Source organism: Triticum dicoccoides, chromosome 7A (genome assembly GCF_002162155.2).
Source record: "Triticum dicoccoides isolate Atlit2015 ecotype Zavitan chromosome 7A, WEW_v2.0, whole genome shotgun sequence".
Lineage (NCBI taxonomy): Eukaryota > Viridiplantae > Streptophyta > Magnoliopsida > Poales > Poaceae > Triticum > Triticum dicoccoides.
The window spans coordinates 71,039,775-71,064,421 of NC_041392.1; the positions used below are offsets into that span (position 1 = coordinate 71,039,775).

Below are 24,647 nucleotides of genomic sequence, written 5' to 3' on the forward strand. Positions count from 1 at the left end.
ACAATCTCTAAAAATGACTAGAGATGCTTGAAAGTCTGGTCTCAACAGATTAAAAACAATTTTGTCACTGTGTCTCCATGTGAACACCTAATGTGAAGGAGAACAAAAGAGCAGTTGGAAGAAAGAATGGAAAACAGCTCAGAGTGGGCTCCAGCCTACGGCTTAGATAGGGACTTAACATTGCATGTATTACCAGTGGGCCTAATCAAGCGTTGGAGACGCTTAAGTACACACCGACGAGTTGACCTGAGAGGCACAGATCACTCCGCCGGATCAACAATACTTGCTGCTTCCTTCCTTCGTCTCCGGCCGGCTGTCTGCGGTGCTCGACGACTAGCAGTCTGAGGCGGTGACATCGCCAAAGGTACTCTTCCTCCGCTTCTGTTCGATTCTTTTGTTTCAGCTAGCTCTCTTCGGCCTTTTCCCATTCTTTGTGGTTTTGATGTGGATCCTTGATGTGCAGAGTTCAATCTGTTCAACACTCGCTCAGCAAAGGGAATTGCGAACCGGAGGTGAAGAGCTGCTGTTCCGTGTTGATCGCCCCAATCGAGGTGATGCTTTTGCTCATCATGAGGACGACTTTCTTTTCCCATTCAAGTCGTGTGTGTAGATATCGAGGGCAGGAGAGGGCCAACTTTTGCTCGATCTGTTCTCCCCTCTCGTTGATCTCTTGTTGCTATGGCGGAGCTACCAGTAAATAGCTCAACCATATTTAACATAAAGTAAAAAAAAGGGTTAAATTCTGAATCGTACTACTTTAATAGGGCATGTTGTCGAGGTTGGGTACTCGATTGTTCGCTGCAACGCTCCTTCCGGTACATCTAAATTGCTATGTCCACCGTATTCAGACTTTTGTTTTTTACTTTTGCTAACTTTGGGGAAGCAACACCAAGCAACGCACTTATCCCAGTAGTTTTTCTAATTCTTTCAAAACAGTTAACATGATTTTTAACCACAGAAAAAATAGAAAACATGATTTTGAGGCTGCCTGTAATGAGAGTATCATAGATAGTATCATGCATGTCAACAAAGCAATTTTGAGAATGTGACATTGAATTAAATTAAGAAAAAGAGAGTTAACTATCATATCATAATACCGTATCATAATTAAATTAAAAAAAAAGAGAATTAAATTTTATAGGGCTTATCTTAAATTTTCCGTTTTATTGATTTAAAGGGCTCATCTCCATCTTCTATTGAGATTCCGAGGCGCGTTAAATATTTGCATGTAAGAATTAAAAAGAAACTCACCAATGCATGTAATGTTCCTACTCATCTACTCCCTCCGTTCCTAAATACTTGTCTTTCTAGACATTTCAAATAACTACTACATACGGATGTATGTAGACATATTTTAAAGTGTAGATTCACTCATTTTGTTCCGTATGTAGTCACTTGTTGAAATGACTAGAAAGACAAGTATTTAGGAACGGAAGGAGTAGTAGCCAAGCATGCATGCATTATAATCTAAATTAATGCATCAGTTTAATTTGGGCAATTTTATAAAATACGATACATTTTTCCATCATCATCTGTCTTGGTTGATGAGATTTTACATTTGAGCTCTATAAACCGAAAAAAAAGAGTATGTATCTTGTATAACAATAAATAAAGTCATCCATGAAACTAGTCTATAATACCATGCATACAAAGTTATTCTCTCCGTCCGGTTTTATTAGACCCCCAACCAAATCACAGGTACCCATGCAAGGTGATTAATCCCTGGAAGCATGCAGCCATTTAATTTCCTGACACTTTGGAAGCCGGCCCAGCTCACACGCACGATGATGCTGCTACTTTCTGGCGGCCTCGGATGCCGCACGGTGCATGCATATGCCAATCGAAGGAGGACTAGAAGTGCATGCGTTGGTTGGCTAGCCGTGGTGTTGTGCTAGGAGTAGTACTAGTTGCTCATGTATAAGGCCCTGTTTGTTTCATAAGTCCTAGAATTTTTTTAAGTTCAAACTTATAAGTCCTAAGTCTTTATCTGTTTGTTTACTGGGACTTATTATGGGCTAGAGGTTATTAAATGACACGCAAATCATCACTATAAGTTTCTATAAGTTCCTCCTTGAGAGTCTTTTTTGATAAGTTCCAAATCATCACAAGTCCCTCATGTTCGGTTTAGATGGCACTTATAGAAAAAAATTTAAGTCCCAAAACCAATAAGTCCCTGAAAACAAACACCCTCTAAGACTAGGTATAGGGGGAGTAACTTAGATAGTAACACACTCATCAATGTATAAGGCTAGTCATAGTGGGAGTAACTTATATATAAACTGACACATTCATCTGTAATCATGATTCTGTAAAGTTTGTTTATAGGTGTAGCATCTCTCATAAAAAAAACACTCCATTGTTTTCCCCACACGTCAAACCAACTAGCACGTAAATAATTTTCACAATTTAAAAAAATTATCATGTAAAACAAAACATGTACTCCCTTCTAGTATCATAGAAGTAGTATCGATGAAGGGACCTAAGAGCATCTACAACCACAATAAGCAAATCTCGTCTATCAATGCCCACAGACAAGTGTCTATTTTGAACCCTTATATTTTCTGTCAAATAACCACGCACCTCAAGTATACTCCCTACTTCAAGGCATTTTGGCGAACACACTGCGTGCGACGGCGCCAGAGCACGTAACGCCGTCGCGGCGAACTCCGGCGCCGATCTTCACGGACGCGCGAGCTCCGGTGCTCTGCGTGCACCTGCTCGAGCGCACACGCAGCGGCTAGCCACCACGCGGCTGTGCACGCAAGCCACCGGACGCGACCAGCGTCTCACAGGTCACAGCTAGCTAGCTAGCTGGCATGCGGCGGCCAGGGGCGCGGGTTGCACGCACCGGACGCAGCCAGCACACGAGCAGCGGCGGGCAGGCAATGCCTAGTACACAACGGCGAGCCAGGACGCGAGCAGCGGCAGGCACGCGGGCGTCCAGCGGGCACGCAGCAGCTAGGACGCAGCGGGCATGTGGGCGGCAGGCGGGCATGCGGCGGCTAGGACACGGCAGTGAGCCAGGACGCAAGCAACAGCGCGCACGAGGCGCTAGGACGCGAGCGGGCGGCGGGCATGCAGCGGCTAGGATGCGGCGGCCAACAGAGGGATGAGAGAGAGAGGACGGAGTGGGTTGCTGCATGTGGGACCACGTGGGAGGGCTGTGACGTGGAGTGGGGTAACCGGGCGTGACCAGGGTTGATCGGGCAGCCTCATATCGTCCCATATTTCAGATGGGTTTGAGACGTTTAGAGAATGAGGGGTCCGTTTGGGTCACCTATTTTGACCGGACACTGACGGGGCTGGCGTTTTAGACGTTGAGCAAGGAAATATGGAGTCCGGTTGTAGATGCTCTAATATGTGCGGACGCGCTTCGGCCACCCAGAGGCTTAATAAACCTAGACGGCGGGAGTAGTATCATACACTAGTATCATATGCATGATACTAATTTATGACACTATTCATTAGGTGCAGCGTGAGGAGCCTCCTTGCTGCGCTAAATTTAACAAGCTTTGCTACACCTACGCATGATTAGGCTGCCCATAATGAAAGTATTATAGGAGTATCATGCATGCCAACTAGAAAATTTTGATAAGATCACATAGAATTAAATGCAGAAAGAGATGATTGAGTATCATAACCGTATCATAATAAATAATGTGCTACTATATGTCATGCATGACAATTAATAAACTCATCTATGATACCGACCTATGATAATGCATTACAAAGGTAGTACTCTCTCTGTTTAGGTGCATAAGTCATCTTAGGTTGTGCACCGCGACCAAGGTGAAGAAAAAAACTATAGAATTTAATGTTTATTTTTTAATTAATACCATTGCATGCAATGATCTGACCACTGCATGTCGTGTTTGGTAATCTTAAGTCATTGGAAGCATACATGCCCCACATCTTTTATTGGTTGATTCTTTATTTATGTCAAGAAACAAGAAATAGGGTGAGAGTTAATGCACTGCGTCTATGTGTTTTGGGATTATTTGGTTTTCGTAAGGTGACTTATGCACCTGGACGGAGAGAGTACCATACATTGATATCATATGCATGACACTAATATATAATACTCCCATTACGACCAACCTTATAGGATGAAGTGGGTTACGGGATGATTTGACTGTTTTCTCTTGGTCATTAGTTGGGGACGCGACCCACCCTAAAATTCAACCGGAGGGGAGGGGGTTGATTAGTGGGGAAGGGATATATCGTAGCTTACATAAAAACCTGTCGTAAGTCTACCAGTTTTGAAATTTAAAAGTAGATTAGTTACATTTACACAACAAATGTTGTAAACAAGCTAAGAACAGCCTCGGCCCCTGTGCTGCTCCCGCGAGCAGCCCGGGCGCCCAACCTCCGCTTCCTCCAGCAACACACCCCTCCCCTTCCCCTGCCTCGCCGTCGTTGGGCAAAGCCTACGCGGCGTCGATGGCGGCGAGGCCTCCCCTCCCTCTCGCATGGCTCTGTGGCGCGGGGCATTGGATCTCACGAGGGCGCGACGCTGGCGTGGTGCATCATGGCGGCGCGATGGGGTTTGGTCGTGGCGACGGCGGCTAGTCGCGGCGGAGGCGTGGCTGGGGGGCGACGGCTCCACCCTACGTGGATCTCGGGCCTCCTCCTCCTTTCATGTTCTGTTGTTGTGCCGCTGTCTGCGAGGATGGCCTCTTCGCGTCCTTGCGGGGCTTGGTGCTCCTCTGCACTCGCACCGATGTGACGGCTCCTTCGTCCTAGCCCATGGGTGGGCTGGTCGGGTCTTGTTATATCCGACAACGCAGGTTCTGTCGCCGATCTGAGGGCTTGGGTCCATTGTTGTAGGCCATGGTCGACGTGAGCATCGCGGGGTCATCCAGGGGCGTAAAGGATGTCCCTTTCATCTTGTTTCTTCTGTTGGCGGTGATCGATGGCTTAGCAGGGCTTGGAGGTGGCGATCTGAGATGCCGGGGTGGCGGCCCTGGACGGTGGACTGCACAGTTGGCTCTTCGGCGAGCGACATTGTGGTGGTGGTGGCGTTTCTCCTTGGCTGTGCAAGCAGCGAGGAGCGAGGCGGCGGGGATCATAGTGATGGCGTTGCTTCCGCGGGGGAGTCGTCCAGGTCATGGTGTGGAGGCCTGTTTTGGTGGTGGCGGACTTGAACCGTGGTACTTCGATGTGGTGCAAGAGTATCATTGGGTTAAAACTTAGCACTTTGGCGCAACGGCGGTGATGCCTGTGGGTGTCGTGTCCCTCTCCGGGGCGTGGTTGTGGTATCTCTCCCCGCATCAGGGCTCCGAGTGAAAACCCTTAACCGTGTCTTCGGTTTTTTACGGCTACAGCCTGTTGCATCATCACCCTCTTGGGGGCGTCGCCGCGGAGAGTAGGTGCCCTCCGGTTGTGTTTCTTTGACATCGGCGGGCGAGCTCGGATCCTATCTCGAAGCTCCTTCAGCTCTGGCTTGCGGCTGTCCCGACAGCTTCCTATCCTTTACACGTGACGTTGAGGGCATCGTTCTCGGTCCTTATTGTCTTCAGGCAGTATTGGTGGTCAATGGTCCGGAGCGAGAGGGTAGGGGTGCCCTCTCCAGCGACAACTTGGTGTGTGTGTGTGTGTGTGTTGCATCGATGTCCGGTGGTTTCTCTTGGAGGTGCGGTCTCTCTTCTATTTAGTAGCCTCAGGTTTGTAATCTTGTTTTATATTTGATCTGCTTTGTAAGAGGTTTCCCTCGTCACTTTGTATCGGTTCAGTCGTGTTACTCTATATATAAAGCAGGGCGGAAGCCTTTTACGACGAACAAGCTAAGATTAATAAGTAGTGCACTTTGGTCATCAGGAGCATCCCCCATATTTAATCGAAAGCGATTTAAGCACCCTAAGAACTGCAAGTTCGTTGAAACCTTGAAAGTCAGACGGGGTTTGGTGGTGGTCCTCAACACTGCTGGTGGATGCGGTGCTGTTAGTGGACTGGGCTACCACTCACCAATACATTGGTATAATTGTTTTTTGCAAAAATCTTAGGCGGACCACAGCCTGGTTCGACCCTCTATGTAGCTCTGCTTGTGGTTGCCGTTCCACTGATTTGAAAGGTAATGCACTTCCACAAACCAAAAATATACAACATTTGCTCATCCAGTGGTTCTCTAAAAACAATTAGTATCTTCGAGCTGTCTCCACTTCCTCCTCTGTAAAACTTTACTATTTTTTTATGACTTTGGGTGATCCTGATGTGAATTTACGATGTGTAAAATTGGATCTATTATCCACTTCAGTTCATCTTCTCAGTAGTTGTTGCAAAGGTGAAAGGTCTATGCAAATTGGATTCGAATAGCTGCTATTCAGAGTACCCATTTCTTCTACTTGTGCTCGGATAGCCAAAGCAGGCAATGCAGATGTGCTTAGTATACTATTACTTTCACTGACCAAGCATGTTCAGGTTTTGCTCATTCTGTCTTCTGAAAACGATTAATGTTTGCATTACAGAATTTCAACCCAAGGACAATGCTATAGCCATCTATAGATCGAGCACAACGACAAACAAAGGTCAAGATATGGACGTCACCGCTGGGGCGATGATCCCTATCCTCCATAAGCTCGGTGAGCTGCTCATCGGAGAATACAACCTGGACAAACGAGTAAAGAAAGGTGTAAACTCGCTCCTTACAGAACTGGAGATGATGCACACCGTACTTCGTAAGGTTGGTGAGGTGCCATCGGACCAGCTCGAGGAGCCAGTCCGAATTTGGGCCGGCAAGGTGAGAGACCTCTCTTGCGACATGGAAGATGTTGTTGATGACTTCCTGGTGCGTGTGGATGAGGGCTCAAACAGCAAGCCAACGAACATGAGGAATCGAGTTAAGAAATTCCTCAAGAAGACCACCAAACTGTTTGGTAAGGGCAAAGCACTTCATCAAATATGTGATGCCATTGACGAAGCTCAGGTTCTTGCCAAGGAGTTGGGGGACCTGCATAAAAGGTATATGCTTGACATGCCTAACACTAGCAACAGTGCTACCATTGACCCTCGTGTGTTAGCTCTGCACAAAGATGTAGGGGAGCTTGTTGGTGTTGACCGCACAAGGGATGAGCTTATCAAAACACTGATTTGTGAGGATGGGAGTTCCAAGGAGCAACTAAAGATGATCTCTATTGTTGGAGTTGGTGGGTTGGGCAAGACAACCCTCGCCAAAGCAGTTTATGAAAAGATTAAAGCCCAGTTTGATTGTGTGGCCTTTGTCCCCGTTGGTCAGAACCCAGACATCAGGAAAGTTTTCAAGGACCTACTCTATGGCCTCGACAAAAAGAAGTTTATGGACATTCATAATACAACAATGGATGAGAGGCTTCTCATCGAGGAAATCAATGAATTCCTTATGGACAAGAGGTATGCATCACATGTTGCTTGTCTTTATTTTTATATTTCGAAAAATGTGTGAAGCAGACAATGTATGTATAACGAATTCCATGTCTTCATTACCTTTTTTGTTATAATTTTATATTCTTAGTCCATTTCTTATTATAAGCATATTCTACTTGTCATTTTTCTGTGCATGCGCCTTATTTTTATTAGTCTTGTAGACTTTTAATAAATTTCTGTTGCATTTCTTGATATTTGCATGCCGAGCCATACTGGTTATGTAAATTCATGATGTTTGCTTTAGTATATTAATTTAACAACTTATGATTTACCCATGTTACTAAGAAGTTCAATTTTATAGAGCTTGAATTGTTGCCAACTAATGATATCTAAATAATTCTCACAGGTACCTCATCGTAATTGATGATATATGGAAAGAAGAAATATGGAGATATATAGATTGTGCCCTGTATAAAAACAAACTCCATAGTCGGGTATTAACAACAACCCGTAATGTGAGTGTGTCTGAAGCATGTCTCTCTTCGAGTGATGGTATGATTCATAGAATGAAACCTCTTTGTGATGAAGATTCGCAAATTCTCTTTCATAGAAGAATATTTCAAAGTGGGGAGAAATGTCCAAAAGATTTACAGGTAGTATCAAGAGATATCTTGAAGAAATGTGGTGGTGTACCATTAGCCATCATTACAATAGCTAGCGTCCTGGTTAGTAACCAAAGGATAAAGGAAAAAGGTGAATGGATGCATGTGCACAATTTGATGGGCCATGGAGTTACACAAGGTGGTATCGTGAAGGACATGAAGAGGATATTATCACTCAGCTATTATGATTTGCCTTTTCATCTGAAGACTTGTTTACTATATCTAAGTATTTTTCCCGAGGACTGCGAGATTAAGAAAGATTGGTTGATATGGAAGTGGGTTGCCGAAGGTTTTATCCAGTGTGACAAAAAGGAAAGCACGCTATTTGAGATCGGAGAGAGCTACTTCAACGAGCTCATCAATAGAAGCCTAATTCAGCCAGGGGTCGATATTAAAGGAACGTTGGCAACCTGCCGTATGCATGATATGGTGCTTGATCTTATATGCTCACTGTCAAGTGATGAGAATTTTATCTCCATATTGGATAATGTTGGGTGGCATGCACCTAATCTGCAAAGGAAATTTCGTAGGTTATCACTTCAGAATATCAGGGCAAAAATTCACAACCATCAGTTTGATAGCACTGTCCTGTCAAAAGTGAGGACCTTTGCTGTTTTTTCTACGATTAGTTGTGATTGGTTGCCATCTCTCTCAAGCTTTCAGTTTTTACGTGTGCTGGACCTCGGAAATTGTGGCAGTCAGAAAAGTAGTTCTGGTATCAGCCTCAAGTATGTTTGTGATTTAATTCACCTACGATACTTGGGACTCCAGGATACAAATGTTAATGAGCTCCCAATGGACATAGGCAAGTTGCAGCTTTTGCAGACACTGAACACACGAAGAAGTAATATAAAAGAACTACCCCCAAGTTTTGTTCGCCTAAGAAATTTGATATGCTTACATGTCGATGGTGGCGTGAGCCTGCTAAAAGGAATGAGCAACTTGATGTCCCTCAAAGTGCTGTCTGGGATACAAGTACCCTTGTCTCCTCACACTGTGAAAGAGCTGCGTCATCTTACAGAGGTTCGGGAGCTCAGTTTTAATTGTTTAGAGATGGAACAGGATCTGATCAATATACTAATCGAGTCTCTGGGCAACCTACACAAATTGCAAGAACTGAGTATTGGTTATGGTGGCAAATTGATAGGGTGCATGGGTGAAAGTTGGGTGCCCCCTCCACACCTCCGTGAGTTTATCTCATGGGACCCCTACCGAGATGATTTGTCCTGGAGACTTTCAAAGTGGATTAATTCAACGTCACTTCCCCACCTCTCAAGCCTGACCATAGATGTGGAAGAACTGGACGGGGATGACATTCAAAGATCATTGGGATGCTGCCTGCTCTTCAGTATCTGTCCCTGTCTGCAACTAACGCGATTGGAAGCTTGGTTGTGAGGGCTGATGCATTCCCATCTGCGATGTTTTGCCGATTCAACTTGTTTCGTACGCCAATATGTATTCTACTTGGAGCTATGCCAATGGTTCAGCACCTTGAGTTCCCGGTCTGTGCGTGGTCGATCGCGAGTGGTGAGGTTGACTCCGTCCTGGGGCACCTCCCTTCTCTCGAGCATGTAGAGGTCATGCTGATTTATGAGAACTTCAGCGGCATGCAGAAAGCCAGGCGTGAAGTGATAAATACAGCCCAGGCTTGGCTGAGGTGCGAAGCAGAAGCCCATCCAAAACGTCCCACCATTGCATGCTGACATGCCTCTGACGCTGGTAAGGTACGGTATACTCATCTGTGCGACTATGAATTCACCTTTCGTGAATGTGCTGATTACCATATTGTTTCCCAGTTTCAGGGCTTCAAGAAAATCCTGGAGTCGGGTACTAGTAATTCCATCAGTTGCCGTGGATGCTGTTCCAACATTTCGATAGGCGACATATAATTCTACTGTTCCATCGCAGGCACCAGCATCTCGTTTGATTCGTGTGCCACTGTAGCTCATTCTCTCCACGTATGATTGGACTCTTGTCTTTTGTAGACGGAGGCTTCAGCACGATTGTTCATGATGAACTGTGTTTATTTTTCCTGCATATGCTTTCAGCAATGCAGTACCTCATTTCCTATATTCAGTCAAGACTCGGTAGTACAATAAAAGGTTGCATTCAGTTGGGACTATTTGCAACACTACTACCTTACGTTTTAGTCTTCTTATTTTGGTTGTTCACATACAGCATTACTTTGTTTTGTTCGGCCACGGTTAGTAACTCTATCAATAAACTTTTGAGCAACTTGTTCTTCCAGCTTTTCCCAAGCAACACAAAGGTTTTGCCAATGCTTGAAGATATAATAAGCCATAAATTGATTGCCTAAAGGTTAATTGCTTGTCAGCTTGTTGCTTCGATCCCTGAATATATTATCATCTCTCACGAGGAAATGTATTTGTGCTGCGGATCTATAGGATTACTGACACATTTTGTTGCTGATGGTTCGCAAGTCAGATGTAGAGGCAGGTGCCGGCACAAACTGAAAATGAAAAAAAGAAAACCCGAAGGGAATGATATTTTTCATCCAGATGATTGCCTGGACTTGTGTTGGAAGCAAATGCTAATAGATGACATTACGCCACAAATAGGTCTCAACATCTCATAGCAATGGTGGGTACCACTCAACTGCCATAGAAAAAAAAAACTGGATCCTGGGGACAATTTGAGCAAAAGACTTGGCCAAACTTAAAAAAGTTCAACGTAGGACAGACCTAAAACTTCGATTAATCTGGAATGGAGATTTGTTCTGCACCTGTCTACACGCGTAACCTTGAGGTCGTATGTGAGCGGTACATTTCCAGCACGACCTCTCAACAATATTAACATGAAGACCAATGTCTCAAAACAAAATCATGACTAGGGATATAATAACCTGATGAGAAGGAGAATACCAAGACCACTTGAATGTCGGCACCATACTGAAATTGACTCTGTGCATCAACTGTTCTTTGAGTGCATACTAGCTAAAACTTGTGCACGAAAGAAAACAGAACACCAATGGCTGGGCTCCGTGAACTCGACGTAATGAATAAACAGTGTATGGTCTGTATGTTGCTTAACATGTTGACAGCTTAAGTAAGCATTGTGGATATGTTAGAAATCTGGAAAACTCAGGCATTTTCAACACTGAAGCCTGACCATTGTGGATATGTCGTTTTCTTCTTGACCCAACAAGAATGAACTTATGATGATACTGAGAGCTGATGGATGCTGAACTAGAAATATTGTGTGATAAAGCAGGGAGCAACACTGCAGTAGCTCACATGCAGGGGAGTGAATGCAGTCTGCATTATGAGCAACACTGTGTGTGAGGCAGTGCAATGGTCTGGACAGAAGGGAGGACCACGGGTGTCCTTTTTTCTGGAAAGAAATATGTATGTGAAAAAGTCTATTAAAAATCAGGAAAATATAAAACGAAAAACATAAAATTCAGAAAGAAAGTAGAATATTCTAGAAAATACTAGAAACCACAAGTGACGCAAATATTTTACAAATATTAGGGAAATAGTATGACCCAGTTTGGAATATAATGTGTTGTCTCCAATTTTTCTACTGTACTTATCTTATTCTGAATTCCCTAGCTTTTTTGTCGACAATGTTGGTCTTGTACAACTCGGTTTCCAACTTATGTCCCATTTTTTATTTGTTTAGTTGGTAATAATGCAGCAGAGAACACACGTCAGTTAAAATAGTGAATGGAACTGTTCCAATTGAAGGCTGCTGCCTACACAGTGACAGTACCCACATTTACTGCTGAGCCTGAGTGAATCTGCAAGCGTATGGAGACGAGATGACCACAGCCACAAATCACTCCAGATCCACAATAATACTTGCTGCTTCTCTCCTTCGTCTCTCGCTCTCTGCGGCGACTTTTAGAGGTGGTCGCCTCCCAATCTGCGACGGCGACGGCGACGGCTCCAAAGGTACTCTTCCTCCTCTGCTGTTCAATACATTCAGTTGAGCTCTCGATCTAGTTAGAGCAAACCTCTCCTTTTCCTGTTCTGATTTGGATCCGTCATGTGCAGAGTTGGATCTGTTGAACACTCTCGCTCAGCAGAGGGATTTGCTAACCGGAGGTGCAGAGTTGCTGTGTAGTGTTGAATGTGCTCTTCTTCAACTTGTGCCACCTGAGAACGATTTTGTTTCCATTACAGCCATATGTGTAGATCCAGAGCAAGGAGAGGGTCAGCTCTTGCTCCATCTGTTCTCCCCTCCTTAATCTTTTGTTGCTATTTTATTTTAATTTTTTTATAGTGAAAAGGTTAAATTATCAAAGTAAAACGGTTAAAATATGTAGGTCAGGGAATTTTTTTTAAAGAATAAGAACAAAAAATAAAGCAAAGGGAAAATGGTCAGTGGTCAGACCTTAGTACCTATCCATGTTCTGTGGGCCGCTGCATTTTTTTTCCTTTTCACTCTTTAGTTTCATTCCAAGAGCCCTTTAGTTTCATTCCATCACGTGTTGTTATTCCATTTATTGGAAAGGTAATGCAATGCATATACATGAGCTCTTACTTTCACAAACCAAAATATCCAGCTTTTGCTCATCCAGTGGTTCTCTGAAAATAGTTAGTGTCTTCTAGCTGTCTACTCTTCCTCCTCTGTACAACTTTCTTCCTTTTTAGTCATTTTGATGATTCTGATGTGGATTTATGACGTGCAGAACTGGATCTATTCTCCACTAGTTCATCTTGGGTAGCTGTTGCAAAGGATTCTGCAAATTGGATTTGAAGGAGCTGATATTCAGGGTACACTTCTTCTACTTCTGCTTTGGATAGCCAAAGCGGCAATGCATATGTGCCCAGTTTGCTGTTACTCGCACCAACCAGCAAGTTCAGGTTTTGCTCATTATGTCTTCTGAAAACCTTTATGTTTGCATTACAGAAGTTCAACCCAAGGACAAATAAAGGATTGTGATATGGAGGCTGCTGCTCGGGCATTGACCCCTGTCCTCCGTAAGCTCGGTGAGCTGCTCGCCAAAGAATACAACCTGGAGAACCGAGTAAAGAAAGGTGTACAGTCACTCCTTATAGAGCTGGAGATGATGCACGCCGCACTTCGTGAGGTTGGCAAGGTGCCGCCGGATCAGCTCCAGGAGCCGGTTCGGATTTGGGCTGGCAAGGTGAGAGACCTGTCTTGTGACATGGAAGACGCTGTTGACGACTTCCTGGTGCGTGTGGGTGAGGGTTCAGGCAGTAAGCCAACGGACATGAGGAGTCGAGTCAATAAGTTCCTCAAGAAGATCACCACATTATTTGGTAAGGGCAAAGCACTTCATCAAATCTGTGATGCCATCAAAGAAGCTCAGGATCTTGCCAAGGAGTTGGCAGAGCTGCGTAAAAAGTATGAGCTTGACATGCGTAGCACTAGCAATGGTGCTACCATTGACCCTCGTGTGTTAGCTCTGCAAAAGGATGTAGGGGAGCTTGTTGGGCTTGACTGCACAAGGGATGAACTTATTAAAACACTTATTTCCGAGGATGGGAGTTCCAAGGAGCAATTGAAGACAATCTCTATTGTTGGTGTTGGTGGACTGGGCAAGACAACCCTCACCAAAGCAGTTTTTGAGAAGATCAAATCCCAATTTGATTGTGCAGCTTTTGTCCCCGTTGGTCAGAACCCAGATATCAAGAAAGTTTTCAAGGACTTACTATATGGCCTTAACAAGGGAAAGTTCAATGACATTCATAATACAGCAAGGGATGAGAAACTACTCATGGAGGAAATCAGTGAATTTCTTGTGGATAAGAAGTATGCATCACATAGTGCTTGTCTTTGTTTTTATATTTCAATTATGTGTGACGTAGCCAGATAAATACTGAATTTCATATCTTCAATTCCATTTTTATTATATTTTTATATTTATAGTCGTCTGTTTCTCCGTAAGCAAATTCTATTTCTTTTTTTCTTGTGCATGCATCTTATCTTCGTTAGTATTTTAGACTTATGACTTATTTCTGCTGCATTTCTTAATATTTCTGCATGCATATAGTTAGTGGTTGAATAATTCATGTGCTTTGCTTAGTACCTTGCAATTATCCTTGTTCCAAGATTTAGTTGTATATAGATCGACTTTCAAACTAATGATACAAAATAACTGGCATAGGTACCTCATCGTAATTGATGATATATGGGAAGAAGAAATATGGAGATATATAAATTGTGCTTTGTATAAAAACAAACTCCATAGTAGGGTAATCACAACAACCCGCAATGTGAGCGTGTCTGAAGCATGTCTCTCTTCTAGTGATGACATGATTCACAAAATGAAACCTCTTTCTGATGAAGACTCGCTGATACTCTTCCATAGAAGAATATTTCAAAGCGAAGAGAAATGTCCAGAAGATTTGCAAGAAGTATCAAGAGAGATATTGAAGAAATGTGGTGGTGTGCCATTAGCCATCATTACAATATCTAGCCTTCTAGTCAGTAACCAAAGGATAAAGCAGAAAGAAGAATGGATGCATGTGCACAGTTCGATGGGCCGTGGAGTTACAGAAGGTGGTATTGTGAAGGACATGAAGAGGATATTATCACTCAGCTATTTTGATTTGCCTTCGCATCTAAAGACTTGTTTGTTATACCTAAGCATCTTTCCTGAAGACTTTGAGATTAAGAGAGATTGGCTGATATGGAAGTGGCTTGCTGAAGGGTTTATCCAATGTGACAAAGAAGAAACCAGGCTGTTTGAGATCGGAGAGAGCTACTTCAACGAGCTTATGAACAGGAGCTTGATCCAGCCAGCACAAATCAATTTGGACGGAACCGTAGTAACCTGTCGAATCCATGATATGGTGCTTGATCTTATATGCTCACTGTCAAGTGAAGAGAATTTTATCTCCATATTGGATAATGATAACTGGCATGCACCTAATATGCAAAGGAAATCTCGCAGGCTATCACTTCATAATATCAAGGCAAAGGTTCAGAACCATCAGTTTGATAGCACTAGCCTGTCAAAAGTGAGGACCTTTGCTGTTTTTTCTCCTGTTACTTGTGATTGGTTGCCATCTCTCTCAAGCTTTCAATTTTTACGTGTGCTGGATCTTGGAAATTGTGGCAGCCATAAAAGTAGCTTTGGTATCAGCCTCAAGTATGTAGGGAATTTAATTCACCTAAGGTACCTAGGGCTCAATGATGCAGATGTTTGCGAACTCCCAACGGACATAGGCAAATTGCAGCTTTTGCAGACATTGGATATAAGAGACACTAGTATAAAAGAATTACCTTCAAGTGTTGTACAGCTCAGAAATTTGATATGCCTATGTGTCGATTCTAGGGTGAGGCTGCCAAAAGGAATGGGGAGCTTGATGTCCCTTGAAGTGCTGGAAGAAGTAGGCTTATCCTCGTCTCCTCACATTGCGGAAGAGCTGAGCCATCTGACAGAGGTTAGGACACTCGATGTTGACTGTTATAACATGGACGAGGATCTGATTGATATATTAATCAAGTCTCTAGGCAACCTGCACAAATTGCAAAATCTGCGTATTCATAGTGGTGGCAGATTGATAGATCGCATGCGTGAAAGCTGGGTGCCCCCTCCAAACCTCCGTTGTTTTGATTCAGGGTATTTTTCTTCGTGGTTCTCGCGACTTCCAAAGTGGGTTAATTCGAGTTCGCTTCCCCACCTCTCCACCCTGGAAATAGAAGTGGAAGAATTGCAAGGGGAAGACATTCAGATCATTGGGATGCTGCCTGCTCTTCGGTTTCTGCGACTTGCTGCAAAACGCGTGATGGGAAGGTTAGTTGTGAGGGCCGATGCATTCCCATCTGCGGCTGTTTGCGTGTTCCACGGGTTTCCGATGTCACCGAGCCTTTTCCCACCTGGAGCTATGCGAAGGGTTCAGCACCTTAAGTTCGAGGCCTCTGCACCGTCGATCGCGAGTGGTGAGGTTGACTGCAGCATGGAGCACCTCCCTTCTCTCGAGCATGTCCAGGTTTGTCTGGAGCGTGAGAATTCCAGCGATGAAGAGATGGAGACAGCCAAGGCTTGGCTGAGGCGCGCAGCACAAGCCCATCCAAAACGTCCCACCATTCACATCCTTGACTGTTGAGTGCTGACATGCCTTTGCCGCCAGTAAGGTATGGTATTCTCATCTGAGCAGCCATGAATCCTCTTTCCCTGAATACGCTCATTGCCACATTGTTTGATTTATCCCTCTTACTTCCCCAATTTCAGGGCTTCAACAAAATCCTGGATATGCAGGTACTAGTAATTCCATCAGTTGCCGTGGATGCTGTTCCAACATTTCAACACGCAACAAACAATTCACTGTACCACCACAACTCCCAATAAACGACAGAGGCTTCCGCATGATTGTTCATGATGAACTATTTATTTCTCCTGCGTTTGTTTTCAGAAACGCAGCACCTCCTTTCCTTTATTATTCAGTCAAGACTCGTACAATAAAAGGCTACATTCAGTTGGCACTATTTGTAGAACTACTGCCTCTACGTGCATTTGATTGTTCACATACAGCATCGTTTTGTTTTTACTGGCTTATTAATTAAGAGTTGATTGAACTTAGTCAGCCTTGTTTTGCTTTGTTTGGCACTTGCTTATTCAGTCAATGAAAGGCAGTTGCTCCAGATTTGCTTCATCCTGTTCGTTAAGCTTTCTCTTCTTGCTGCAACTCCTGCTATCAAGCTCGTGAGAGATAGAGCCACAAACGCTTAGATGTTTATAGCGATGGTGCATACCATACCACTCACTATTGATCTTCATGCCTCAAGGTTACATACACAAGTGCAAAACTGATGGCTACATTAAACATAAGAAAATTTATAGCATTTTGTATGAAAAAAAAAAACCACAACAACCAACCGCCGCCCACTTGCTCCTGTTCTGCATAATTGGAACATATTTTCTTTCTAGTAGATTATCAATTGGACTAACGAAATCAATTCAATGGTAGATTGTCAATTGGACTAGCAAAATTGATTATCTGCAACTGACAGCCAATCTAATGGTATGATTGAGTGAGCCGAGTAGTGGGTTGCTAACAGGATTCCCCATGCTGGAAATCTACAGAGAAATAGACAACCAAATCCTCTCCAAGGAATGAGATTGAGAACTGCTCCAGACTGCTTTCGCTTCCTCGTATATTCTTTTCACAGACGATTGCCTTGGCTTGTTACAAGCAAATGCGATTAGGTTTGTGGCGATGGTGGATGATTACCACAATTGGTCTAGTATTGTTGAGAGGTTCATACTAATATTGTTCACAGACTATCGCATCTTACGGAAAATGCTGAAACATCTTTAAGCAGAAGGAAAAAAATCCACATAAAACAACAAACACAAGCACAAGAATCCATATGCTACGCGGAAATTTGACCACCACAGCTCTTGTCATCTAATATTGTTGAGAGGTTCATACTAATATTGTTGAGAGATTCTGCTGGAAATAACTGCTGCATAACTACTGACTAAAACATAAGAAATCTACAGCAATGCTGTATTGCAAAAACCTTGGCGCCCACAGCAGCCAACCATATAACTCGCCTGCTTTCCCTCTCTCGTCTTTTCATTAGGCACATCCCAGATACTTATTTTTTGTGACATAATACATATTTCAATCAAACTGGTGATCTAGAAATGCACAAGAGCCTTGTAAACCCAGAGAATAGGGTGACAACTCTTAAATAGGGCTACAACTTCAAACAGCAACCACTAAATCACGGTCAGTCCGCATTCAAACACAATATTCCAATCAGTCAGTCAGAGTTCATTAACCAGGAGAACATTACATAATCCATAATCCACCACAATGTAAAAATCTCATGACGGCCACAGAAATTAGGCAGCCATCGTTCACGGACTATCGCATCTTACGGAAAATGCTGAAACATCTTTAAGCAGAAGGGGAAAAAATCCACATAAAACAACATACACAAGCACAAGAATCCATAGGCTACACGGAAATTTGACCACCACAGCTCTTGTCATCTACCCTTAACACGCCATCTCCTTTTGATTCTCTGGGTGAGGCAATTATTTACAGCTAGCGACATTTTATGGCGGCAGGAGGACCGAAAACTTTCCATATGAATGAAGCCGATCAAAGGAACTCCACCTACTGGTAATCAGGGTTGAACGCGATGCCCTCTTGGTGGATTAGATCCTTCATTTGTTCTTCTGACAATGCATGCTGCTCGAAGTCAAAGCTGAAGGGCATCGTGCAGACTGGCTCATCACTTATGTCATGCAGCGATGCCAAGTAAGGATGCGCAAGTGCGCCTTCAACTGACCAAAAAATAAAGGAACAATCAGTAACTATCGATCAATAACTGACCAAAGAAAGTAAAGGATGAATCTTGGAGACGGATATTTTGCAGTCAAAACTATGGATTGTCAACTATAGCAACACCACCCAACAGGCAACAATGATTACTTTAGCATTCCCACTTCAAACTAATGCACTTTGCATATCTACAGAGAGTATGGACACATTCCTACCCACTTGGGCTGTAAATCCAGCCCGGATAGTCCATATATTTAACTGTGTGATCTTCCCAATTTAATTACTTTTTTCCATTTGAATGGAGGAAGTGATGTTAGCTAATGATATATAAAACGAAACACTAGGATGGCATACCCAGATGAGATTCCAGGTACTAATATTTAACAAATGGAGCAAGTTCTAAATTAAACTATTCATGATACCGAAAAAAAAGACGGCTCTTTTTATCTTGCTGTTTGGAACATAAGATCGTCAGTCAAGCAACAATAAATCCCAGCAGATGGACGCAGATGGTTAAATCACTAGAACACATGCCAGAACTTGCCTGTTATTCTCTGTCTAGGATCGAAAGTCAGCATCTTTTCAACCAAGTCAATTGCTGAAGGGTGAACATGTGGAAACTTCTCAGATAATGATTGCCTTGCATGACGGGGAAGTTGGCGGATATATCTTCTTGCATTTTCATTTACAAAATCCAAATCAGCCTCATTTGGTGTTCCAATGAGCTGCAACAAGGAAATACCACAAGGGAATTGAAAATGAATTAATGTGCACCAGAAAAGTACTTATTATATATACCAGTCAAGTGCTTAAATACCTCTACTTCGAGAAAAAAACTATGATCATACTAGATATGCTAAAACAGGACCACACAACATGGATTTAAATTCGATATAAAAGAAGTTCATAGGGGACTATCTAAACCTCCATTAGTAGACGTAGCTGATGGACATGGTCTCTTCCTGGAAACAAAGGTTTCCGGTCCATCAGTTCCATAAATATACAGCCCACAGACCACACATCAATTGCTGCAGTGTATTCGGAGGAGTTCAACAAAAGCTCTGGTGCCCTGTACCATCTTGTCACAACATACTCGGTCATAAAATCAGTTTCTGAGGTGGTACGAGCAAGCCCAAAATCGCAAATTTTTAGGTCACAGTTTGCATTCAAAAGAAGATTGCTAGGCTTCAAGTCTCGGTGGAGAACATTTGCTGAATGTATATACTTCAAGCCACGAAGGATCTGATAAAGGAAATACTGCACAAGGAAAAATTACACAAAACATCCACATCAGATTAAGTACAATTTCTGAGAACAAGACAGAAGTTTGGGGATTGAAAAGAAACTAGAAAGAACAAGATCAACGGAAGAGAAACGTGACCACTCCAGAAAACCACTGATTTCTCACGTGTGATTTAGCGTCAATTCTTTATGCTAGAAACCCCCAAGTATGCACTGACAGTACAGGCATATTATTTATAGCAAACAGTTTTTCCATGGAACTTTTCCACCAAGGATTATCCGATGGTATTTGCAAAAGTAGAACATGATTTTATATCAGCAAGCATGGTATTGTTAGCAAAAGAGACCACTCTGATATATAGAAAGCACTTCTATTTAGGAAACATCCCTTAGCAATGATGCATGGCTGTGTTTGACAAAGGATAGAAAAAAGAATTGCTAGCATTAAGTAGTATACTGATGTGTCAGCGCTAAGCATGTACTCCCTCCGTCCCAAAATAAGTGACTCAACATTGTACTAGCTTTAGTACAAAGTTAGTAGAAATTTGAGTCACTTATTTTGGAACGGAGAGAGTACTATATGTGATGAACTTGTTCAACTGCTCCCTTTGTTCGACCGAATGTTCAGAGGGGTGCATTGAATGTTTCTAATATGTCGTATCCTTTCTAAGAGGTGTAATACAGTAAGGTACTTATTCAATGTCAGTATATTACAGTTCACCTATGTCAGAGTGCTAATCCAATATATCTACAGTCATCAAATATATCCCTATAATTCCACCACAAAGGTCAATTTTTATACTATACACCAGGCAAACTTATTTAGGGCACGTAGTCCTAGACTAGCAAAGTAGCAAGATGATTCAGGCTGAGCAGAAAAAGAATTGACTTGCTTTAGTTATTACTCATTAGCTCCCTGCTCCCAGAATACTAATATCTTACAGAAGTATGTACGAGCTGAGGCAGAAAATAATAATGAAACAGATAATTGACAGTATAATGTACTCGGGGAATCAGATGAAATGAGATACTAGAGAAAAGAATTTCTATAGACAAACAATAATATAATTAGATAAGCAAACTTATCCTACAAAGGGGGTATGAGAAGGTTTTACTTCTATATCGAAATAAATAATAAGTACCTGGCAGTGCTCCTCCGATAAAGCTTGATTTGAGCGAATAATTTGATGCAGATCGGTGTCCATCAATTCATATGCAATATAGACATCATTAAATGCAGTCCTTTGTGCAGGAGGTATAATATCCCTTATTGCAACAATCTGCATAAGAAATGTCCTCTTGTAAGAAACATATTTTGTAGCATTAATTCATAAAAAAAAGGGCAGCCCGGTGCATGTAACTCCCGCTTGCGCAGGGTCCGACCACTTTGGGTCTATGGTGCGCAGCCTTTCCCTACATTTCTGTAAGAGGCTGTTTCCAGGACTTGAACCCGTGACCTCATGGTCACAAGGCAGCAGCTTTATTACTGCGCCAAGGCTCCCCTTCGTAGCATTAATTCATACTTAAAAAAAAATCTTCCAAAAAGGCAATAACTATGGTTAGCAGCAACAGGGCCACATGCCTTACATAATGTCTAGTTTTTACATCTTGCACAAAAAACGCATACACCAAGACAATACAATTTGACATATCTGTACTTTCTTTCGATGGCTTGAATCAACTTTATATTTCATCTTGAATGCATATCAACTTTATATTTGACATATCTTGCATCTTGAATGAATTGAAATAGTCAACAGGTCATGGAAAGCTTAAGAACACATACACTTCATATAACTTATGTTTTCTATGGTTACAGCTGACAATCTGTACGTTCTTTCGATGGCTTGAGTCAACTTTATATTTCATCTTGAATGCATTGAAATAATCAACAAGCCGTGGAAAGCTGATGAACACATACACTTCACTTAACTATGTTGGCTACAGTTACAGCTGAACTAAGTTGCGTGGAAACTTCTAAAATTCTACCAAGTTAACATTTCCATTTCAAACTCGTTTCTGGATACTACAAACCCAACATTTGTTAGAGCTGAGATGGACCCAGTGACATTTTGATGAGTTGTTGGCTTCTTTTTTAGGTTAAACATGTTTTTTGAAGATATATTATTCTACAACAACAGCACAACAGAAGTAATTTGGCATCATATTATTAACACAATCATAGCAATATTCTATTATTTTTCACCAAAAAGATAACAGAATTATGGTGTCCAGAAAATGAGTGAAATGAATAGTCATTATTAAGAATCTGCAGCTAGTAGTACTTCTCACAGCATCATATGAAATATAATTCAAAGATGCCGGTGCCGATGATGACAACCTAATTTATTTATTTATTTTGCTTGTTTGAAGAGTGAAGGGTGTAACCTTGCACATTTCTGGCTGCCTTTTGTAGCAGTGCAAATACCACAAATTTTACGCATTCAAAATTTAAAGCAGTAGAAGGCATAAATACTTGGCATGGGAGTCAGAATAGAGCAATTCTGGAGCTTTCCAATTTTTATTTGTTGTTAGCCTCTGTTTTTATGTTGCATTGTGAACCATCTTCAAAACCCTTGTAACTAACTTGAACACAATGCAGCACTATACCAGCTGCATATGTTCCCACATGACACATGAGCAGTATAGGAAGTTCTGACCACTTCTTACTGCTTAGAGAGTGGATATGACCAGTCATTGCTGCTTTGAGCATGGATATGCCGAGTACAACCAAGAGTCACGGTATGTATGTATAAAATACAACAAACAAGATACAAGATACAAGTAGGTAGCTAGCATAGATGAAACAAGTGCATCACCCAAGTAGCTGCATTAAGCCGAATGTTACTTGGTTTAGGAGGTAAACAACATGCAATTTCTAGCTGCACATGTTCCCTTGTGAAAAAAAGAACTGATTTGCAATTTTCCAGAATAGAGGGGAAATTTTGATGTGCATTGTGCGATAATATGTGTACTAACAAAAACTAGTGCATAGATGCATTTTTGTACACATACTTTTGTACAGGACTACAGGTAGATCTACAAGACTGTTTCTTTTTCTGAAAATTTGCAAATGTAATTCTCTGTGCTTTTGGGACCTGGAGGGGGAACTAAATTCGTGTCAGCAAACAAAGAGGCTTTTCCCTTACATAAACTATGGCTTCTAATATAGCTATTGGAATACAGGGTCTCCAAATCTTTATGGCTTTATTATGTAGCTCATCCTTTTTGGGGGTTGACATGGAGAATAATAATGAATAAGACAGCATCATACAGTTATGGTATGGAATGTATTGGACATAAATAGCTGACAGGGAACCGTATCACCTGCCATAACTACTATAAAGGCAAATATGTGGCGTAAGTGGTCCTGTGCATTATTTTCCTTTATGGTCAGGATGTTTTCTCCTGTGCTGTGGTTCCATTACCAGGCCTTAAGCCCACTGAAAAGTCCAATTTGCTTCCTGCGAACCCAAGATGAGGTAATGCAGCCGTTGCTCTGTCCGTTCACAAGAGTTAGCTATTGAGCCGCCCACTGGTGCCGCCACGCTGCCCATTTCAGCTTTTGTGCCAGCCACCAACCACCGCCTAATACACCTCTTGTCAGGAATGCTCGTTCGCACCATCAAAAGAAAAAAAAAAGCGAAGTACAGGATCTCGTAACGGAAAAATTCTGCCTTTATAGTAGCTAGAAGATACAGCAGGTGATACGTTTACGGCTGACAGTGTACAAAGCACGTGTCGACAAGCATTTCCGTTATTAATCAGACCTTGCCTAATCCGATATTTCAGTGCCAACGGTCATAATTGTCTGACGGTCAAACTCCCAAAGAAGTTTGTCTATTCAGGTGTAGCATTAAATCTGAAACCCTAGCTTACGTAGGATACTAGCCAAAACCAGTGTCACTCTGAAAACCTTCCACCAGAATACGCAATCTGCAAATGACGATGCTTGATGAAACAAAGAATACAAAGCCAAAGGGTTCCATTCTCTTCATGCTCTTACTGCTAGCAGATTACTTGACATCACCTAAACTTGAAATCCACACATCTCAGAGCATATGCTGAGGTGTCCAAGGAAGGCTGTCAAGATACAATCCACCTCTAGTGTACTGCGAGCACGGCTATCTTCCCCAAAAAAACATTTTTCCCCCTCAAATACGCGCCAAAACACGTGTCATTTCATATTACAAGAAGAACGCCAAAGCCTTTTAAAGAAGGCACATGAAAAGACCCAAGATGCCTAACTCAGATTTCTCTTACCCAGTTTAGTTATCACAGGACTATGAAATGGAAAGATCCAAGTCCAACATCCTAATAAGAACTTTCAAACAGTAGTAGCCCCCTAGCCTAGGAACTGTGCAATCACTTCCACCACACACCCACTGGATTCGGAGGAGCTAGGCAGCAAAAGGGACACAGGCAGATAGATTGGTCCTGAGGCAGCTTTTGACATCAGCAGAATCTAGCAGTAGGAGCGAGAGCATCATCAAGTGGTGCTGCTCCAGGTGTGCCGAGGAAGAAGAACACAATGAATCGCATCCCAAAAGGTTGGTGGGTTCTTTAAAGGCGCGCCTAGGATTACTAGTCCTGAAGGTCTCGCGCAAACGAGGAAGGAAAAGCCGGCCACGGAGCTGTCGGCGAAGCCAATCATTTGGCGGTGGCTAAAATCTAACCGAACCCATCCACCTGCCGTTCCATTCAATGCAACCAACCAGCACAACCACAAGGAGCATTCAAGGAGATTCTCCGAGAGAGGAAAAAAATGGAGGGAGGGGCGGATCGGGGACTGACATTCTCGTGGTCCATGTGGCGGAGCAGCTTGATCTCCCGCAGCGTGCGCTTGGCGTCGATCTTGTTGTCGAAGGCGTTGGCGATCTTCTTGATGGCCACCTGCTCCCCCGTCTCGGAGTTGAGCGCGGAGCTGCCACGCGCCGGGGGTCAGTGAGTCGGTCAGCCAGCCGGAGATGGAGATGGGGATGGAGGGGAAAGAAAGGGGGAGGGGGCGTACCAGACGATGCCGTAGGCGCCCTTGCCGATGGGGAGGATGGGGGGCTTGTACTTGGCGGTGACCTCGAAGACGTTGCCGAAGATGTTGTACTGGATGAACCTCCCGCCGTGGGTGAGCGTGGCCTGGATGTTGTCCATCGCGCCGCCCGGCGCCGCCCCC

The 24,647-nt window shown here is 43.0% G+C and overlaps 2 protein-coding genes and 1 pseudogene across 2 annotated transcripts; 2 read left to right on the top strand and 1 right to left on the bottom strand.

Annotated features, from left to right (window-relative positions):
• The first annotated feature begins 346 nt into the window (after positions 1-346).
• LOC119328155 lies at positions 347-10,131 on the top strand (annotated as a pseudogene).
• Positions 10,132-11,713: 1,582 nt separating this feature from the next.
• LOC119328153 (disease resistance protein RGA5-like) lies at positions 11,714-16,518 on the top strand. The gene is made up of 6 exons (XM_037601174.1): positions 11,714-11,914; positions 12,017-12,175; positions 12,655-12,739; positions 12,876-13,742; positions 14,098-16,073; positions 16,171-16,518. Exons 4-5 carry the CDS (start codon positions 12,910-12,912, stop codon positions 16,043-16,045), a joined length of 2,781 nt encoding a protein of 926 aa, XP_037457071.1. The 5' UTR covers positions 11,714-11,914; positions 12,017-12,175; positions 12,655-12,739; positions 12,876-12,909; the 3' UTR covers positions 16,046-16,073; positions 16,171-16,518.
• A 1,177-nt stretch (positions 16,519-17,695) lies between these two features.
• On the bottom strand, positions 17,696-24,641 carry LOC119327946 (mitogen-activated protein kinase 1). The gene is made up of 6 exons (XM_037601002.1): positions 24,489-24,641; positions 24,272-24,401; positions 20,620-20,757; positions 19,160-19,492; positions 18,780-18,960; positions 17,696-18,237 (listed from the first exon to the last, which is right to left on the bottom strand). The coding sequence occupies exons 1-6, from the start codon at positions 24,623-24,625 to the stop codon at positions 18,068-18,070; spliced, it is 1,089 nt and encodes a 362-aa protein (XP_037456899.1). The 5' UTR covers positions 24,626-24,641; the 3' UTR covers positions 17,696-18,067.
• Positions 24,642-24,647: the final 6 nt, after the last annotated feature.

What these genes read in the sequence shown, in the direction of transcription:
- LOC119327946 (XM_037601002.1), bottom strand. Translation starts at nt 24,625, where the DNA reads ATGGACAACATCCAGGCCACGCTCACCCACGGCGGGAGGTTCATCCAG. An exon ending in GCCACATGGACCACGAGAAT is followed by an intron (nt 20,758 to 24,271) that starts GTCAGTCCCCGA and finishes TTTCTTATGCAG; the next exon opens with ATTGTTGCAATAAGGGATAT. An exon ending in TCCTAGACAGAGAATAACAG is followed by an intron (nt 18,238 to 18,779) that starts GCAAGTTCTGGC and finishes TTTTTTGGTCAG; the next exon opens with TTGAAGGCGCACTTGCGCAT.
- LOC119328153 (XM_037601174.1), top strand. Translation starts at nt 12,910, where the DNA reads ATGGAGGCTGCTGCTCGGGCATTGACCCCTGTCCTCCGTAAGCTCGGT. An exon ending in GAATTTCTTGTGGATAAGAA is followed by an intron (nt 13,743 to 14,097) that starts GTATGCATCACA and finishes TAACTGGCATAG; the next exon opens with GTACCTCATCGTAATTGATG.